Raw genomic sequence first — 20,622 nt, forward strand, 5'->3', positions numbered from 1 at the left:
AGCTCCAGGGCATCTGATGTTCCTGAGGGCACCTGCACACACACACATAAATTAAAAAGTTAATCTTTAAAAAATGTTCTTTGAAGGAAAAACCAAGGGACTTTAGTATCTTAGATAAAGAAACTTTAGAAAAATGATGTTTTTTTGAGACAGTCTCATGTAGTTCAGGCTGACTTTAAACTTTCTGTGTAACTGAGGATGAACTTGAACTTCTTGATCCTCCTGTATTCACATACTAGGATTATAGGCATGTGTTCATGATGTATTTTGTGTAGCGCTGTGGACTAAACTCAGGGCTTCATGCATGCTAGGCAAGCATTCTCCTGAGGTACATATTTAATTAGCCTATACCTAATTTATTTTTAAAGACTTGTTTACTTTAAAAAATTTATATATTTGAATGTTTTGCCTGCATGTATATATGTTCACTACATGTGTGCCCAGAAGAGGGCATTGGATCCTGGACCTAGAAGTATAGATCATTGTGAGCCACCATGTAGGTGCTGGGAACCAAATTGGTTCTGTGCAAGAGTGACCAGTGCTCTTAACTGCTGAGCTATCTCTCCAGCTCCTTTTTAATTTTATTTTAAAATTGGCCACTCAGAGTTTCTAAAATGTTGACCTGAGAAACAAAAGCCATCACTTCCAATAGGATGAACTTACACATGAACTTACACAGCCCCATCTTAGCACATGTATCTGTGTCTACAGAGGGGTCCTGACCACTGTCCTGGACTAACCCAACAGGAACCTGAAAGTGCTCTTTGCCTTGTCAGTTGCTAAACTCATTACAGTGGTGGTCTGTTGAGGCAAAGTCCACAGAAAACCATCTTTCAAAATTCTGCCTTTTATAAATTCATGAGGTGAGATGGGGGAGTGGGGAGCTGAAGACACAGGGTTGGGCTACCCAGGCCGGGGTAGGCAGTGTGATCACATTTTGCTTCCTGCCTGGTCTTTTGGAAAATCCACCTCAGGCCTTTTTCATCAGTCAGCCCAGGTCCTTGTCAGTGGTGGAGGTGAGAATACTCGAGGAGGAAAGGCCAGGCTTCCTGGCTTACTGCAGAGGATGAAGGGCTGGTGTCAGAATGGATGCTGTGCCAACTATCAGTCTTTCTTGCCAGTAGTTGGCTGTCTCTCCCTTAGAAGGCCTCTCCTAATGGACCCCTGTAGTGTGAGCAGTTGGTGGTGGTTGTGTGATAGACCTATGGAGAAGGGCTGTAGGGTAGCACATTCTCCATGGTGCACCCCCTGCAGATGATTAGAGGAAGTTGTGGGGCTAAACAAATGCCACTGCTAAAATTGATTTCTGAGTTTAAGTATGATTCTATGTTATAAGGTCTATTTATGTGTTTTAATGATTTGGCTTTCAGTGTTGAAAATGCCACCCTTTGCTAGTGGTACAGTTTACAAAGGGAATCATCAGCCACATTACAATTATTGTACTAAATGTGCTGTATTAAATGTATGATTATTGGCCTATGTGACATTTGGCCACAAGAGGGAGCCCGGTGCCCAGCCTTAAGCAGGGCAGTGGCCTGATTCATGCTGGTGTGAGTAGAGCATCTATAAAACGCGCCCTGAAGAAATACTCTCTGATCTGACCTCCTGTTAATGATTTTATTGCTCAGCTTAATCTGGGCCATCACGAACCAAAGCAATAGAATACCTGTGAGCAAATTAAATGTGGGAGTAGCATATTAAAAAGCAGCATCAACTACTAATTAAAGAATGGACCTATAATTATTTTTACTCTGAAAAAGAAGAAAAATATGTCCCTGGAAGATGAAAGGGTTAGGGCTTCCTCGGGGTGAGATGTCCTTAGACCTTATTACTAGGAGTTAAAATTCTTGGTCATCATGCCTTAGGGGGTCTCTGGAAATGGAAATGGGGAGCTCTTCCTCCAAACACAGGAGGCATGATTCACTGTTAGTGCACAGGGCATTCTCTGGGAGAGCAAAAGTTCTGGACCCACCTTATGGTAGGGAGCTATGGGCCTGACCATAATCACTTTTATATGGTTAAGAACTGGTATGGTTTACAAAGAATGGCCAAATGTTAAAATGTCCTCATTATCCAAAAGGTCACACCAATGTATTTGTCACAACTCATACCAAAAAATAGCATCCATTAAACGTGGCCTTTTGAAAAGTTGTCAACATGAGCCTACAGTGCACACAGAGAGTAAACTTCCTCCATTTGGAACTGATGACCATTCCAATTTTACCTAAGACTTCATATTCAAACTCAATGAAACCATATGAAAACATAAATATTAAAATAATTTTGGTTTTCAAAATCAGTGAAAGTTCTAGTCTTGTTTGTTTTGCTGGGATAAAATACTCTGACACAAAGCAACTTCAAGAAGTATTTATTTTAGCTCACAATTCAAAGTTATAGTCTGTTATTGCAGGGACATCGAGGTGGCGGGAACTTGAACTGCTAGTCAATCACATCCACAGTTAGGAGCCCAGAGAGATGAATGCGTGCATGCTTAGTACTGAGCTAGCTTTCTCTTCACATACAAAGTTCAGGGCCCAAATCCTTTGAAAGGTGCCATTCACTTTCAGGTGGTATCTTCCCATATCAATTAAGGCAGTCAACACAGTCCCCCATAGACACACCCACAGGCCAACCTGATCTAGACAATCCCTCTCTGAGACTCTCTTCCCAGGTGATTCTAGTTTGACAATTAAAACTGAGCATTGCGGTAACCTTTGATTCCTTTTTTTTTTTTTTCCAGAGTGAAGTGGTGGAGGTTGGTCTCTGTTAGAAAGCAGTGCTCTGCTGAATGTTGGAATGAAGAGAATTCAGAAAAGTGTCTAGCAGTGACCAGAGGCTGGAGACAGTCCCTCCCTCTGATTTTGCACCATTAGGAAGTCTGGCTCCACAGCCAGCCAGGCCCTTCAGGAGAGCTGTCCCAGCTGGGTCCAGGAAGCTAGATGGGCCTGGGATGGTCATCACAATGTGAGATCCTGACTGTCTTTAAAGCATCAGCGGCATCCACCCACATATGGCTGCCTTTGCTTTAGTACATGGATGATACCCGCTCTTGTTTTAGATAGGATCTGGCTAGCCTGTGCTGACAGCGCAGGGAGGAGCAGGTAGCCAGGAGGAGAACTGATCAAACTGCTCACTGAAATCTCTTCTCTACATGCCATTACATTTGATCTACCTCTAAGCCTGGTTGTGGGGAAAAGGAAAGCACTTTCCAAGACGTGAGCAGTGTAGCCTCCACCTACTTTCACTGCCTTACCTGTGTGTATTGACAGCTGAGCCTCAGCACATCGAGTGTCACATACGAGAGATGATTCTTAATTATTTTGCTTCATTGTTCCTGAGACTGCCTGAGAATCTTTTCTTTTGAAAACTTAGATTTGTGAATTTTGAACATGCTGCCATTATATTAGATTGTTACACACGCATTTTTTAAAATTAAAGTTGTCTGAGAATAGTTAAGACTCTTTCTGCTAGTGAGACCACACGTTGGCTTTACATTGCCTCATGTCTCCAGGTTTTCTGTGGGTCACAGAGTCTTTAGATGTTGTTTCTGTGTCTTCCTGTAAATGGTTGTGAAGCAGAGAGCCCCTGTCCTCTTGAAACAAACTGTTGAATGTGGTATGCCTGTCATTTAGGGGGTGGGAGGAATTCTGGTGACTGTATCAGTCATCCATGGGATGTGGAATTGCCTGTCATGAGGAAATAGAATATTTGTTTTGTTGGGGAAATTACCTTCCTGGAAGTTGTCTAGGACAAAGAATTTCAGGGTCTTATAAAGAGAGATTCCCCAGCCTCATCTCTCAGCTAGATTAGCTGTGACTGCAAGCCATGTGTGGGCAGTTGTAGAGAGTCTGCATCAAGTATGGGTTTGACTTGAGAGGCTTATGACTCTGGGCTCTGAATAATGTGAATTTACTTTCTTATTTAACTATCGGAGACATATATTGTAATTCACTGTCTCACTTTGAGGATAGTTCCTTAAATTGGTGAAACCAATGGATTTCTGTTCTTCCTCATTAAGTTTTGTATGTCAAATGTGGACCTTAGTATACTTGTATTTTTTTAAATATAATGAAGAATTTTAATACACAGATTTAAAAACATTTACAATAAATGTTTGCACTGCCTTGTTGTTTGCACATCTGTGGCTTAGGTCTTCCTCTCCAGGGCCACGTGTTGGGCTGGCTGTTCCTTGAAGAAAATGGGAGAAGGGATCATGTGCGTGAACACAGCTTCCTCTTTTACAGGATAAGATGGAGCTCGGTTGGGCTGTGTTGGATTGGCTGGGCCATCATCTCTGTTTCAAGGAGAGTAGGAGAGTCCATCCATTCCCTCTTCCTCTGAAGGTCTTATCTGGCAGGATCTTATCATTTCAATGGTTCCCACAGGCTCATGTGTTGATCCCCAGTTAGTAGTACTGTATTGGGAGGCTGTATGACCTTCAGGCGATGGGCCTCACTGGCAGAAGGCCACTAGAAGCAGGCTTTTGAAGGTGATAGCCCAGGCTTCTGGGTCTAAGCCTTATTCTCTGCTTTTCAGTCCGCCATGTGTGAAATCCTCTGCCACATGCTCTTGCCACCGTTAACCCACCATATCTTACCTGTCAGGATGGGCAGAATCTCCTGAAACCATCAGCCCAAATCCATCTTTCTTCCACTAAGTTGCCTCTGTCAGGTACTGTGGTCATAGTGATGTGAATGTAACTAATAACCAAAACTAGGGACTGAAGGGCTTGGGTTGGCTGGAAGGGTGAACTTTTCATTTCTGGAGATGAAATTTGATTTTGTTCTTCCCTTATCTTTCGGAAAGCACCGAGATGTAAATATCTTACTTTTGGTTTTGACCACTTGATCATGGAGAGGAGTCTCCAAAGTTTGACTTTTTGCTCCAATTATTATGGGCAAAACTAACCAGGGTAACTGAAACATAGTGAGATGTTTAACAAAAAAATCACTTAAAAATAAAAATAATTATATAAGAGATATTATAGGAGATTAATTTTTTGGTCATACATCTTAATGACCACAGTAGTAATGTCTGGTGCATTGTAAGATTTCAACATGTACCTGTGAAATAACTGAAGATTTGAATTGAAAACCTTGTTTTGGGGAAGTCACTTATCTATGGATAGAACAGAGATACTCACAGAGTCACACTCCTGTCCCATTGCCAACGAAAATTCTAGCCATGCTTGCAATTCCTTTTTGCTTGTCAATTTCTTTTTATTATGCAGGTTTTTAAATGATGCGTTTTGTGAGAAATATAGAGAAGACAAGTGAAGGATACAGTAAGAAAATAAGGTGTTAATAATTATTAGAGAAACAGGACCTGCACAGATGAAACAGGAACTAGCAGAGGAGAAACAGCAGGCTTAACTGTAAACAGGAACGACAAGCCCTAGGGTTGTGGGTGGTCAGAGAAAAGAATGATCCATGTATATAGTTAACTTGGCGAAGGCTTTGTGTGGAGGCTCAAGCTGTCCCTGAAGTGCTGGTAGAGGGTGAAGAAGTAGATCTGCCTTTTCATGTTTGTGTCTTATAATGAAGCCAAGACTCCTTTTGCTTGCATTTTTCTGTACTGGGAATTGAACCTAGGAACTCATGCATGCCAGATGCCACTGTGTCACTAAGCTCCTTTTTAGTTTTTTACAGATAGAGATTCTTGACATGAATTCTTGCTCTTTTCAGAGTGTGATTAATGCAAAGAAAATAGGGGAAGTATGTCAAAGCCTTCCCTTCTCTCCCGTTATTGGGTGCTCACTTGACACTTTTGCTGTTGTCCTTATTCAGTACATTAGCTACTGCTTTCTTTGTGTGTAGCACCATGGAGTCTCAGTATCAGAAGGCAGCTCCATCATGGTACAGATGGGAAGCCAAAGCCTGGAGAGAGGGAAGGAGTTGTCTAGTTCTACAGTCTCGGGGAGACAAAGCTCAGATTGCTGAGTCATCACACAGGAAGAATGGTTACGCCAAGGTCATGTTCAGTTCAGCCTTGATTGACATCGGGGAATCTACAAGGAGCATAAGCAAATAAATTGAGAAGTGTGGCCATCAGACGGAGGAAGACTCTGTTATGAAAATAATCCCTTGGCCTTTCTCCATGTACTTTCTCCTTGTACTTCCCTCTAGGGGGTTCTGGGGAGATGGCTTAGTGGTTAAAAGCACTGGCTGCTCTTCCAGAGAACCCAGGTTGGGCTCCCAGCACCCACATGGTGGCTAACACCCATCCTTAACTCCAGTTCCAGGGGATCCGATACTCTCTTCTGGCATCTGTGGGCATCATATGACAGAAGTGCACTTACACATATACAGGCAAAACACTCTTACCTAGAAAAAAACCCTCTTGGTAAATAGGGGGATTTACACTGATCCACTTAGCAGTTGCCAGAACCAACATACACTCAGAATAAGTCAACTCTTTGAATTTCAGAGTCTAGGCTTAGGAAACCCAGAAGCCAGCCTTGGAATAGAGCCAGCCATATGCAACAGGAGAGAGCCTGCTTTCCTCTGTGGAGTTCTGGAAATTCATGTTTCCCCTATGCCGTTCCATCCGCTGAGAATCCTTAAAGTGCTCATTCACCAGTTTTTTTCCAATAACATCAGTACTCGAACTTGTCGACAGTAGACTTTTTCCACCTTGTCTCTGCCCCTTTCCTACCTCTTTCCTCCATTTAAAATAAGAATCTATCCATGGAATAAGAGCTTATTTATAAGTGCTAGCATGAGTGTAAGCAGAAACCACAAAGCCTGCAGTGGCTCTGCCCGGTGTAGCCTTCAGTTTGGGCTATGCACAGTTTGAAGCACCGCACAGGGGAATGGGGAGGGGGTAGGTTTTTTAGTCATTTTTGTGACTTAAAAATAATTTAAATATTTAGCCTCAGTTTCTATATCAAGAACATGGATTCTTTAACTGAGGGGTTGCATTTCTAACCTAATGAAACTGCACACACATGTGCATGTATATCTGTGTTAATGTTCACTTTCTGCCAATAGAGTGCCCAGCTTTCAGCAGGAATCTTGAATATACTGTCTACTACTCATTTCCCCTTCCAATTCCCCCCATATCCCTTCAATGCAGTTCTCTCCAAGTTTATATCTTTATTTTTGATAATCCACTAAATCCAATTAGAGTTGCCTATATGCATGTGGGGCCATTCACTGGAGCTTGGGAAACCTACCAGTGGCCATCCTCAAAACGAATGATCCTCTCCCAGCAACTATCCACTGCCCATAGCTCCTCTGTAAGCATGCATGTGGTGTGTGTGTGTGTGTGTGTGTGTGTGTGTGTGTGTGTGTGTGTGTAGGGAGTCTGGAGATCATTGATGTCAAAGGGAAAAGCTTGGGTCCAATGAGTATGTTTCGACCCTAAAAGTTACTTGCTAGAATACCTATGATATTATATGTATTAAGCTTGTGGATTAGTTACTTTTCTCATTGTTGTGACAAAACACATGGCAGAAGCATCAAGGGAAGCAAGTTTTTTTTTGGCCCACAGTTCTAGACAGCAGTCCTTTACATCAGGGAAGGCATGGAGACTGGAGAAATCCAGTCCTTAGTGGTCAGAGCTTATGGTATGGGTGTTCACATTCTGGCAGATCAGGAAACAGATATCTGGCTAAAACCAGGGCAGATATCACCTTCAATTTCTCTGCCTCCCTCAGGGACCCATTTCTGCTAGCTAGGCCACAGTTCTAAAGGTTCGTCAACCTCCCAAAACACTGTTGCCAACTGCAGACCAATCCAACTGCTTAAACAAAGGATTCTGTGGGACATCTCATATTCAAACCATAACAATATTCTAAACTTTTATCTTTCTCAAAATCTTTCTTCTTATACTAATATTTTAAATTTTAATTAAATACAATCCTTATTTTAGATATTTTAATAAATATTTAAAAGTTTAAATTTTTATTTAATTTTGTTTTTTCATACAATATATCTTAATCATATTTAGACCCACTTCCCAGATGTACCCACTGGAGCCTGTTTAGCCTATCTAGAGTCACTCCCTTAAAGAAAATCAACTGTCCCTCACCTATCAGTAATAAGTTGCCAAAATAGTGCCTTGGCTAAGGTTGGGATCTCCTGTTCATTTCTCCAATTCTATGCTGGGTTTTTATTTATATGTTTTGATTGATCAATAATGCTATATGCATAGTACATTTAAAAATTTAGTTTATTATTTGTGTGTTATGTGATGTGTGGTGGCGGTAGCATGTGGAGGTCAGAAGACAAGTTTAGGAGTCAGTTCTCTCCTTCCACCTTGGGATCTGAGGAATAAACTCAAGTCATCAGATCTGCTTGGTAAATGCTTTTCCCTTAGAGTGATCTTGTTGTCTGTCCCCCCAACCCTCAATAGCAGGCATTTTTTTTTTTTGCATTCCCAAATGACTCTTCTGTCTAAAAACAAGACTGTTTTATGGTCCTTTTAATTTCTGTATAATAGTAACTTTCTTTTTCTAAGCATTTATACTGAATATGGTTGTGATAAAAAGGTATTTGTGTATGCAACAGGTCATTCTTTCCCAGGATAAGGTTCAAACAAATGTAGCTTGTATTAAGTACTTAATACTATTGTACTAAGAATCTTTCAACCAACCATCTTCCACAAAGATTTAGTATCTATGTGAAAAATTCTAGCACAAACTCATCAGTCTGATGCCTCTGCCTTGCTGGAGAGTTGCTGGGGAGGGGATGGCTGTGGATTACTTGTCACAGCAGCAGCTTTTCTCCATACATCGTAAAAGACCTGCTTTTCTTTATCATTTCTACTCAAGGTCCAGGGTACATATGTTCGTATATTAGATGTAGTCCTCTGACTTAGGGGTGCAAAAGACTGAACCTCTAAGTAACTGATTCAGATTCTGAGGAAGAAGAAAGGAAACTACACTTTGAATAAGTGGTTATCTTTCTCCAGCCCCCAATATTCCCACAAGTAATGTGCTATGTCTCACACAGCATTTCCTGTCACCATGAATACCTCCTTTTGAACTGAGTGACTTTATATGAAAGAATTTTGTAAAAATAGGAAGTTAGTGGTCAAGATATCAAAATACGGTTGGCTCTTTAGCTGCAGATTATCAACTGGCTCAGCAGACCACAAGCCACTGGATTCATTTTCAATGGGCACTTGGCCTATTTTGTTTTATAATTCATTACTTATTTTTTGTGCTTGGGATCAAACGGAGGGTCTTGTGCATGTTAGGCAAAGACTCTACTATGGAGTTCCCTGCTTTGTAATTTTAGACTTTTAAATAGAAAAGAGATTTAGCTCTGAGAACAAAACAGTGATTAGACATACAATCCACAGCTTGACTCCACACAACTCTTGCTATTTTAGCATATCTAAAATTAGCACAGGGGCCATGAGATAAATAGTGCTGCACCTTGAGGATGCAGGTGTGAATATAGAAATAGTCTAATTTGCTAATAATTGTTTTTAGTTTCACTCATCGCATTTGTGGCTTGATATTTTCCTGACATTTCATTGGTATCTGCTTTTAATAAGTTGCATCAATAACCAAGCATATGTCTGTTAAGTTTTTTGCAAACTGTGACTATTTAGGGCAGAAGTTTGCAAAGATTGTTATCTGGAAGAAGCAAAACTAGAAATATTTTTGACTTTGTAGAGTTTCTGGTCTGTGTCATAACAACTCAACTTTACCATGATTAACCAACCATAGATAGTGTGTAGACAAATTAGTGTGACTGTGTTTCAATAAACCTTTATCTAAAAAATATGTGGTGGGCCAGATTTGGTCAGTGGGCTATAGTTTGCTAACTGGGGATAGACACAATTCTAGAAGTTCAGGAAAAGATAAAGGGAAATAAATCAAGGTATACAGAGGAGTGCTCATTAGAGAAGGGGTGTGTGTATATTTTTTCCATGTGGCTATTTCATATGTGCCACATTATTTCTTGAGGAATTTACTATATACTAGACAGTCTTCTATATAATATATTGGAGGCCAAATTATAAATCAGGAAATCAGACTCTGGATAAAGTTCTTCCACCAACTTTAATGTATCATTGGGCAAATTCTTTTCTCTCAGTTGCAAAAAGGAGATAGTGGGATTAAAGGATCTCCAAAGGTCTTTTTGCCACATCAGTCTCTGATACTATGATTGTCCTGTTGAGATGTATAGAGGGGTTTGGGGTACAGCTTAGTGGTAGATCACTTGTCTAGCATGGAGTAATTCCCTCCTCCAAAAAAGAAAAAAATTATGAGGAGAAATACAAAATTAAAAAATATGTAATTAAAATGATCTTAATAGAGGTACTGGAAATTCCAAGTCATGGGGCCATGAGTCAAAGGACAGAGTAAATGACATCTTAGGGACATAGAGTAAGAGTTCCACAGGCTCCCATGGCCAGTGGGGCTGAGCTGGGAGTTCAGGGTGATGAGTGAACTCCCTCTCAGGGACACTTGATGCTTCCTTGGACTTCACAGTACAATCATAGGGAAAATTCAGAAGGACTCAGAGGGAAGAGCAGAACCTTTTATGATACACCCAGGGTAAGTGATCAGGGAGTCTTTCCTTCCACAGAGTATTTTTAATACCAATTAGAAGCAAAGATTTATTTTCAAATAGGGTATTCAAGATAATTGATTGATTTGGGGATATGGGCTATTGACAGGCTCTAAAAGACCTTGTGGTTTGCAATCTGTCCTGCTGAGACTCTAAAAGAAAAAAGTAAGGGAGCTGTGCGCCCCAGTCCTGCTCCAGCTGATACCCCTGATCCTTACTTTCATCTGCCTGTCCAAAACAAACTCTAGCCCAGTCGCATCATCGTAAATAGGAAAAGTGAGTCTCAAAAGGGGCTGTAAGTGACCGTGGCTGTTGTGGAGCATGTGAGGAGAATCTGCTAGGCATAGGCACCAGAAGCTCATATTCATCTTCTGGGGAAGGTGGGGACCAAGGGGTGGAAGGCACACGGAGAACTGAATACTCAGTCTCAGTTCCTTTCAAAGACTCCCCAGGCCTCTCAGTTTTGCAGGAGACATTCTCATAGTGCCCCTCAGCAGAGTTTCCGGATGGCCTTCTCCTGAGGGCCTTGTGATTGACAAAGATGTAGCATAGCTCCTCTGTGTAGGTCTGGTTAGCACTGTCCTGCAGATCACAGGAGAGTCATTATGAAGATGTGGCCTCTTTCCATTCCCTTTATACTTCAGTCTCGACATGGGCCTGACTGGAAAGTCTCTTTCACCACCATTTCCTTCTCTATTTCTTGGCAGTTTTTGCAATATGGCTGCCCTCATTCCAACCACTAGGCCAGGAGATGGAGCTCATGCCACCCAAAGCATATAGCTGATTCAGGTGTGTCCCTTTTCCCTGTGTTCAAAGCAATCCCTGACCATCCTGTATAATTCTCATCGTCTCAGAGGACTTTGACTTGGTTGGGTTATGATATTTAACCACTCACTGTGGGGATTATTACTATTATTATTTGAGACAGGGTCTCATGTATCCCAGGCTGGCCCCTATGTAGCCAAAGGTGACCTTGAACTTCTGATCTTCCTACTTCCACATCTTGAGTGCTGGGGAGCATGTTATCACTACACTTCATTTATGCTCTATGTGGGATTGAACCCAGGGCTTCATCCATGCTAGACAAACACAACAAACTGAGCTACATCCACAGACCCTTCATTGTAGAGATTATTGTATTATTAATTCAAGGAAAATTCTCACTAGTGCAATTTCACGGCTTAAAAACCAGAGGCAGCAATGTATAGGGGTCAGAGTGTGGATGTTGGAGTGAGACTGGGTTTTGAATGTGGGCTGTGCCTTCTTGCAGCTGCCTGGCTTTGGAGACTGTCACTTAATCTCTGGGTTCTTCCATTTGTGAAGTGAGGAGCTACAACAGCACAGTCTTCTGGTTTGTTGTGACAGTTACATGAGATAACTGTCAAGCACTTAGCACATGGCCTGTCATAAATGAAGGTCTCAGAAAATGCTAGTTCCTTCCAGTACTAAGTTATATAACAGATGCTGCTGCTTCAGCTACCAGTCCCTGCAAATGGTGGTGACTTCCTGCCCTGGCATCTGTTTCTTTCATGTTGTGGTCAGAACGGTCGTATTACCTGGATAGAGACAGAAGTCATCCCTTCATCTGCAGAAAGAAAATACACTCAATGAATTTCAGGTTGTATTACAAAGAGACTCCAGGAGGTGGGACTGAATGCTTGTAGCCAGAGAGCCAAGAGTTATGACTCTTCCTAGATAGTGGGAGTAGCTTTTATTAAGCTCTTCTGGGTCTAAATCCCTGAGGAGTCACAGGACAACCTAAACAAGAAGCAGCAGAACTTGCTCAGGCTGAGAGGACAAGCGGAGAGAGGCACAGAGACACATATGGTGAATCTTTGGGTGGTAAATCATGAGTTGCTCTATCTTTACACAATATCCGTTGCACACCTACTTGATAAGAGATATCAAGGAGATATCTCTTTCTAAACACATTAGAAACAGCCTGTCCTCTTGAGGCTCACAGGCCAGCTCAGAGGATTTACAAGCAGCTATGAGAGACTCACAGTGCAGAAAGATGTAGGTAACACGGGATGGTGGTATTGTGGGGACTGGCACTTAAGAAAAGTTTTTCAGAGGGAGGAACTCAGACATCCACATTTCTACTCCTGTGGCTACTGGCAGATATAAGTACAAGCAAGACAATTTTTCAAAAGGCAATTTACTTCAAACCAACTGGCTCTGACTGATGAGAAGAGGTGCACTTGCTACCCTTGGCACACAGCTGAGTAAGCAGACAGATGTTCTCCATGGAAACCTGTGCAGGAGGGAGTGCTGTCCATGGAGGGATCATGTGCCTTTTGGGTTTATAGTTCTCTTGATTCTCACATTCCCATACATTTTTATGGCCGTCTAGGATGTCTTTGATTATCATTAGAATAAAAGGTTCTGGATTTTAGCATCAGTGGTCTTATTTCTGTCATGTTCTACTCTGATAGAAATTGGACTTCCTTGGGACTCATTGTTCCTGGGGTGAAATGGTTCAGAGTGGGAAGGCTAGATCATGCATATATATACACATGGAGCTGGCTTTTAAGATTCAGTGCACAGATGGAATGTACTTTCCATTTTAAACCCGAGGAAGGAAAGACAAAATTCCACTTTTCTTCAGAAATGCTAAGGTCGGTCTCACGCCTACACGTTCTTTATTCTTTCTTATTTGTGATGTGGTTTTCTACCCTCTTCTCAAGCCTTAGTCTTCTTCAGCTTTAACAGGGATTTGTCCCAACAGCCTCCTAAGAGGTCTTTTGGCATCCGTTCTTCCTGCTTCCATGAGCCCATAGTCTAATGGGGGTGGGGGGACCAAAACATGGAACTGGGTAAATTCAGCAATGTGTAGGCTTATACTAGAAATATACTCATGGGGTTTGGGGGTACAGGAAAGAGATATTTTAGAAATGTGAGCCTATCAAATGTGAAAATGATGACTAGATGATGGTTTACCTTGCTTCTGGGAATCTTTCCTGGCTTTAAATGTGGTTATGTTTTTCCTGTAAGGAAGAAGTAAATAGATTGTTCCAATATTCAGACACTCTTGAGAGAAATTATACCAACCTATGAAACTTCAATTTCAGTCTTCGTTAAAGTTAGCAGACTTTTTTTTTTTTATACCCACTTCCCAGATAGCACCCTCCCATAGCCTCCCTCCCCTGCCATTCCCCACTACTTGCCCTTCTGGTGAATCTAGTCAGCCTATCTAGAGGTCTTTGTTTTAGGAGGGTCAGCTGTTCCTCATCTAGTAGTAATTAGTTGTCAATATTCCTTTGGATAAGATTGGGGTCTAGCAGACTTTTTATAACACCACTTTCAATATATAGGAATTAGAGAAAAAGAAAGAGGAAAAAAATGTAAGATGTGGCCAAAGAGAAACATATTCCTCTCTTGCTCCTCCTTCCTCCAACCTGAAACGGAACTGAATTATAGAACTGTGGTGTTATGTAGTTACATTTTTTGGAGACTTTCTGACAACAAACTTCCAGCTTATTTCATATCATGCAAGTGGAGGTGCTTCAACCCCAAGTCTAATCTATAATGACTCAAACAAAAAACAAAGTATCTTCCATTAGAATCCACGCTATAGAAACCCCTGGTGCAGTACAAATATGATGGAAGCCTGTTGTCAGCTAGAGACGAGGACACAACTGTTGTAAGACTTCTTTGCTCAGTCAGGTTAATGTCATTATCAATCACTCAGTGATGATTAGCTCTTTTTAGCAACGCTTTCACTCCCAAAGGTGTCTCAGTTCATACAATGTAGTATCATCGGGACTACAAATTCTCTATGCAAAGGACAGAAATGTGGGTTTCTATATATGGGATCTACAGTGTGGAGAGTCTTTCTCGATATTAGTCTCAGCCTTGCTTCTGAGACTTACCCAAGTGAGGAGAGCCTATCACTCATGATGAGACAAGTGTTCCTGATTCTCACCGGGCTCCAGGGGCTGCTTCCCTGATTGACTCTCGGGTGACTGTATCTGGGCTTAGTACCAGGCTTTGGGTGTGACCACAGAGGGGAGGGAGTTCACAGGTACCTTACAAGTCCCACACTGTAACCACAGTTAGGGAAATAACTCCTCAGAGCTCCACTGCACTCACCAGGGAAAGCAGGAACACCCTTCAACAATGTGACAGCTCCAGCACCTGAAGTACCTGAGAGAGAGGACAGGGTCAGTGACCTGCTTTCTTTGTTTATTTCTTAAGCAAGAATTCACTTATGTGACTTGGATATATGAAGGTGACACCATCAGTTCTTGATCAAGGGAAAAAAAACTTTCTGTTATATTCTTCAAGGGAAAAAAAAATATGTTATGACCCACAATTCCAGTGACTCACTTGGCTCCTTACGATGAAGAGGTAGGGAGAATTATCTCCAAAAAATCAAGGTACAAGTGTGTGGACATCTGGGAAAGCAGTTTGTTTGGGTCAGGCAGTATCTACTCAGGTTTTCACAGCACTCGGAATCTCTCTTGCTTGCACTACATTCTGACTAATCACTTGTCCATAGCTACTAGAATGTGAACTTCACAAGGTTGGAAACTGTATTCATCTCATCTATCATGGTTTATGTCACCCGGGAATGCCATAGTATCTGGCACACAGTAAACTTGTTTTTCCAAAATATTCAATAGAGATATAAATAAGGAACAGGCAAGAGCAGATCCACCAAAATAGGAGGTCATAAGCTCTACCAAGGGTATAACCAAGTAACAAGGTTTATGCTTTTTATGGTAGATGGTAGATAGGCTTACAGTCTTTCTGAAGTCAGGTATCCAATTTGGAGTCTAACATTCTGTATACCTTTCTGAATTGGAGGCATAGCCAACTACATACAAGGTTGACCATGAAAGACTTTTTAACATACTACATGTACCAGTTACTTTTATGAAAGATATTTGGAAAATGCTACCTAAAAATGCACCGCCTAGTAAGCTTTCCCTGGAGATCTCTCAGAAGGGGTAGAGGATGAAAGGCTCATTCCACTGTGACTTTGGCTATGATCATCAGCTTGGTTAGGAATCCTGATGCCCTCCAGGGTCTATGTATCATCAGAGTCCTTTGGGGTATAGGGCATGGCCACAGCTCTTCTTCCTCAGGCTACCTTCAGTGGTCTTTGTGCCATGTAAGACATTTGTTTTCATCTTCTGTTGCTAAGAGATAGCATAAGGAAACTCCTGAATCTAACCAATGCTAAGAAACCAGGCTCACTAAGGGGATATGAAAGTGACATGAAAGGAAATGTTTTTTGAACCACTGGATCCATATGTCGGAACAACATCAGCCACACTTTCTTAATTTAGAAAATGGGGATATATGTAGTATTGCCTTCATGGAGTCATAAGGGTAAAACAAAGTTGATATGGGAAAAAGTTATTTGTAAGCTATTTCCTCCTCACTACTTCCTTGAATTTCTGTGTTTCAATATATGTGTTTTGGTTTAGGGTGAGTTCAGATAAGTTGAACATGAAAGCCTTTTAACACACATGTACTAGCTACATTAGATAAAGACATCTGGAAAGCACCATCTAAAAAGGCCCTGCCCCGTAAGATTCTCCTGTAGTTCCCTCAGAAGGGGCAGCACAGGGAAGCATGGCTCCCCCGTGACCATGAATCAGGACAGATAAATATATGTGACATCATAGAGATGCCACCAATTCTAGGCTATTGTCTTTTCGTGGTTTTCTTCTGCTCTAGGGTCTATCCTTTCTCTCCCCCTTGTCATAATCCCCATATCCTTTTTGATCCATTTCATCATGTGGACTACATACTTTAATAGATACTCATTGATGCCTTTTAAAATACATAATTCTCAATTTCTATTGAAGAAATGTGGCCTTGGGTGGAAGAGAACATTGAGCCCCTTCCCTGGCTCAGCCTTGACTTGGTGGTTTGTCTCTGGATCCATTCTCAAAACACCTCCCAAAATCTTATGGAAAGTGCTACTAAGGCCACAGGCTGTGGGATCACTTTGCCACAATTTGGAATTAGACTCTGGGGCATTACTTCTATAGTGCAGAATTCCTTCCTTAGAAGGAACTCCTTAGGACTGGATGCTCAACAGGCCCAGTCAGGAAGGATGGATGAGGCAGCTGCAGTGCAAATACAAGTGCTTCTCCACACACCTTCCAGCACTGTGATTGGGGGTGGGGTATGGTTACCTTAGAATTAGAAACTTAAGGTTTAAAATTACATAGCTAGGAGGAACCTGAGTACAAAGATACTTCATTCAACAAACAGAGACAACAGTATTTCAGACCATTATTTCCTAAGATATATGGGGGACCACTGTGTCTTAGTTCCTGTTGCCAAGGGATATACTAGAGTGAGAAAAAAGCGGCACATTTTCCAGTGTTCAAAAGTGTTGCTGTCCTTTCTCCCATTTTCACGTTTCCTAGTTTCCTACCATTACAGCTGGTGTTGACTCCCTCTCAAGAATTCAGTTGCAGGGAACGTGAAATCCCAACCCTGACAGATTCCTTCTTCCTGGGTATAAGTTGGGGGAATAGGATAGAGTGCGATCTCACCTGGAAGAGTGTGTGTGGGGGGTAAAGTGTATTCTCACCTGGGAGTGGGGTAGAGTCTGTTCTCACCTGCGTGTCCTCTGCTTGGCATTTTGGAGTCTCTGATTATGAGGTGTCTCGTGAATGTCCAGCTGCCACCTACGACTTAAATATTGGAAATAAGCAAAGTGTTTCCTCCCAGAATTCCCACTACTTTTTATTGTTTTCTCAACTTTCTTCTTCTCTTCCATCTGTGTGCAATCCTGGAATCAGCTCAGCGTTTCCCTTGTCTCTCCAGTCTGTTAAGACTCCCTCCTGAATCACAGGACAGTCTGCTTCAGATCTGATGTCTCCTCCATCACTATAGAAACTGCCTATACCTATGATCCTAAAGCACACCCAGGAATCCTCATTACAACCCCGAAAACGCCAGTACAGAGGGAGAGGGCCAAACCCCTCAGCTGTCACTATCTGTTTGCAGCTTTTGCAGGGGCTTCACTCAAGTAGTGGGTTTCTCGGAGTCACCATCTTTCATTGGAATTCCAGAGACAGAGGACAAAGGAAAGAAAGGCAAGAAAAGAATTAAATAAAGAGAATAAATTCATTAATTGTTTGGGTTGGATTTCTGTATTTCTTTTCATTTCCTGAAAGCTAAGGATATGAAGAAATAAAACGGACAAACACTGCTTAGTATATTTATTATTTTAGCATATATGTATTTTAGTATATTATATACGAAATGCCAGTTATTTTGTGTGTTATATTTAATTTAGCCCCAGAACAAACTCATGGGTTGATATTATTGTGCCATTATTTACCATTGAGGAAACAGAGAACAAGATTGTTAGGTGACCTGACTGAGGATCTACAACAAGTAATGGGGAAAACCTGGGTTTTCTTTGGGCAGATGCCTCCCTCTGAGACCTTGAGCTCTTTTCTATGAAGGGATAAGTGCTATGGGTTCAGAGACATGGTAGGAAATGTGCCAACTGGTTGAAAACCAAGTAAAGTTGGAAGTCAGGTCCCACTTTATATAGGACTTTGAATATATCAAAGGAAATAAATCAGCACAATAAGGATACTGAGCAATTAGGAAGTTATTTAGGGAGAAAGTAATATCTGATACCATGTATTGAATATATTGGATTAAGTGTAAAATAAAGATAAGGAAAGACTGGTAAGTATAAATGCAATATTAAGGGCCTAAATGACATGTAGATTTAATTCAATCATCTTCGAAACGTAATAAACACAGAATCATGAGTCTAGGTGGTACAGATTGGAAAATTACTATTTTTGTAACTTATGAAAAAAAACTATTTTCTTCAAAACGCAAATAGCTTTTATTCCTAATGAAACAAAATAGATTAAAACTTGAAACAGACATGGACCGAAGGCGTTACTGACTCCTCATAGATTACTAAACACAAATGACTGATGGATACAGAAATCAAAGGTAACGATTCTAATACTGTAAGTTACTACAGCTGGAAAGACCAGTTCCTCTCATTTTCTCTGACTTGTATTTTCTGCACTTTGCATCTTCTCAAAAATATATGTCAACGCTGCAACCCTTCATCCCCCAACAAGGTTTGGAAAACAAAAGTACATCAGTTGCTACGTCTCCTCCTCTCTATCAGATCCACATTTTGTGTTTATTCTCCTCGGGACTTGTTCCAATTGACCGGCTAATGCTTCCTGAGTGCCTGTTGTGTGGCAGAAAAGATGGGACCCAGGAGTTCAGGAGGCATTGAGCAAACAATAAGAAACAACCTTTCCATCAGAGGATCTCACATCTAGACCTAAAGGTAGTGATTCAGGATCGTCTAGAAGACTATTAGAAGACGACACAGCACTCAAGAAAACTCAGAGAGAAGTCTCAGATAACACTGGTTCTCAGGAAGAGACTCTCAAGCCCCCTTTTGGTAAGTGGCACTTGGCACAGATCATTTTTCTGTGTTCTCTTTTCCAGTGGCACACTATCTGAGAAGGGGGTAGCAAGTGCAATCCTGTAACCCCCTGCCAGCTCGCTCTCTCTAGACTACCTCACTTTGTACACTAGAAATCCCCTTATATTTGTTGATACAATTTTTTTGCATATGGTTGCTTTGGTTGAATGAAAGCGGTGGTTCAAAAAATGAGAATAGCTTCTAATTACCGAGCCCTTGTATGTCAGGACTGTGCCACTGTCACCCATACTCGGACCCTGCAGAGTATGGGTTATATTATCATTGCCATTTAAACTGTGGCAACCAAAGTCCAAGAACATTGGTCTTTTCCCCAGTGACAGGATCTCTCCTTCGCTTCTTCTAAGATAGGTAAATGTGCACGAACTGAAGCCTCATGGTGCCTGGAATTGTGCTGTTTATTTTAAATTTAAATAATTTCTGAGAGGGTGGGTGCTCATGAGTTCATTTGAGAACATCAAGAGCCCACTAGCGCATCCCTTCTCAAGCCCTCCGTTTCTTAGATGGATGCCCTTTACAGAGCCCTCCCTGATGGAGTCTTTCTACAGTTCAGCTATTCTCCACAAGCTGAGATCCTGTAAGGGATTTCACCCTGTGTCTGGCTCAGGGGTAGTGAATTCTTGTCAAGTTCCCTTTCCAGTTTCCTTCACCCCAAAAGCAGCCCTCTTTTTGTCTCTCACCATTCCTTCCCCAGCTCTCAGAGGGAGTGTGGACTCACCCGTCGGTCCTCTGCAGATAGTTCCCCATCCTCTTGAGCTTATCAGCACCTTCCTTCTGTCCCTCTTCCCTGCTTGCGCCGTGCCCTCTGACTGGCAGTTTCTGATTCAGAGTAGGGATGATAACGTGCTGGCCACCAGTGAATAGAGCCAGAAGGAGGTGGGCATCTGCAGAGGCAGGAAGAGGCTTAGGGAGGAGCATTAGAGGCACCCGTGCAGAACTTCCTAAAAGGTCATAAACCAAAACCAGAAAGTGCTGGTCAGAGAGAACTCTGAGCCTCTAGCAAACTCTAGGTTTGCAATTTCAGAGGAGCTGTGGGAATTTTTCCATGTTAGGTACTTACATTTATTGAATCAATTCGTTTAGAAAAGAAAAAGAGGAAGGATCTTTGTTTTAAAAGAGAAAAGTTTGAGGCAGAGCCACGCTGCAGTCTAGTAGAACATACATAAAAATGGAGGTATATAAATAAAGGTTCACTCATGACAAAAGAAACACCCAGTAACAAAAATGGACAAAATATTTGAACAGACTCTTCCCCCCAAATGCTACTACCTGGTTGGGAAATGAATCCATGAAAAGATACAGAACACTGCAACTCTTAGGAAAAGGGTAAATCAAAACCACAACACGATACCACCACATATTTATTAGAATAGCTAATAGTGAAAACAAACCCGACAATAGAAAATATTGACAAGGTGCTGTGGCAGTGCTGTGCAATCCTACACAGTCCCAGAGTCCTAGCTATAGGTGCTGTCTAGGACCACCGAAGCCAGAAACCCCATCCCCTAAGGTGTTTTTATGTCACCTAAAATGATTGTCTGTTTGCTCCTAGGTACACCTTTTAAGGCCATTATAAACGGGATTATTTTCCTCTCAGCGTGGTTGTTATTGGTATATAGCAAAGCTATTGGTTTT

General features: G+C 41.6%; 1 protein-coding gene across 1 annotated transcript; it reads right to left on the reverse strand.

The window, feature by feature from the left end:
* Nucleotides 1-10,037: 10,037 nt before the first annotated feature.
* On the reverse strand, nt 10,038-19,766 carry Gcsam (germinal center associated signaling and motility). The gene is made up of 6 exons (XM_029555263.1): nt 19,706-19,766; nt 17,111-17,185; nt 14,619-14,672; nt 13,467-13,513; nt 12,083-12,111; nt 10,038-11,108 (listed from the first exon to the last, which is right to left on the reverse strand). Exons 1-6 carry the CDS (start codon nt 19,732-19,734, stop codon nt 10,785-10,787), a joined length of 558 nt encoding a protein of 185 aa, XP_029411123.1. The 5' UTR covers nt 19,735-19,766; the 3' UTR covers nt 10,038-10,784.
* Nucleotides 19,767-20,622: the final 856 nt, after the last annotated feature.

This window comes from Nannospalax galili, unplaced genomic scaffold (genome assembly GCF_000622305.1).
Source record: "Nannospalax galili isolate Female #2095 unplaced genomic scaffold, S.galili_v1.0 scaffold626, whole genome shotgun sequence".
NCBI classification, from domain to species: domain Eukaryota; kingdom Metazoa; phylum Chordata; class Mammalia; order Rodentia; family Spalacidae; genus Nannospalax; species Nannospalax galili.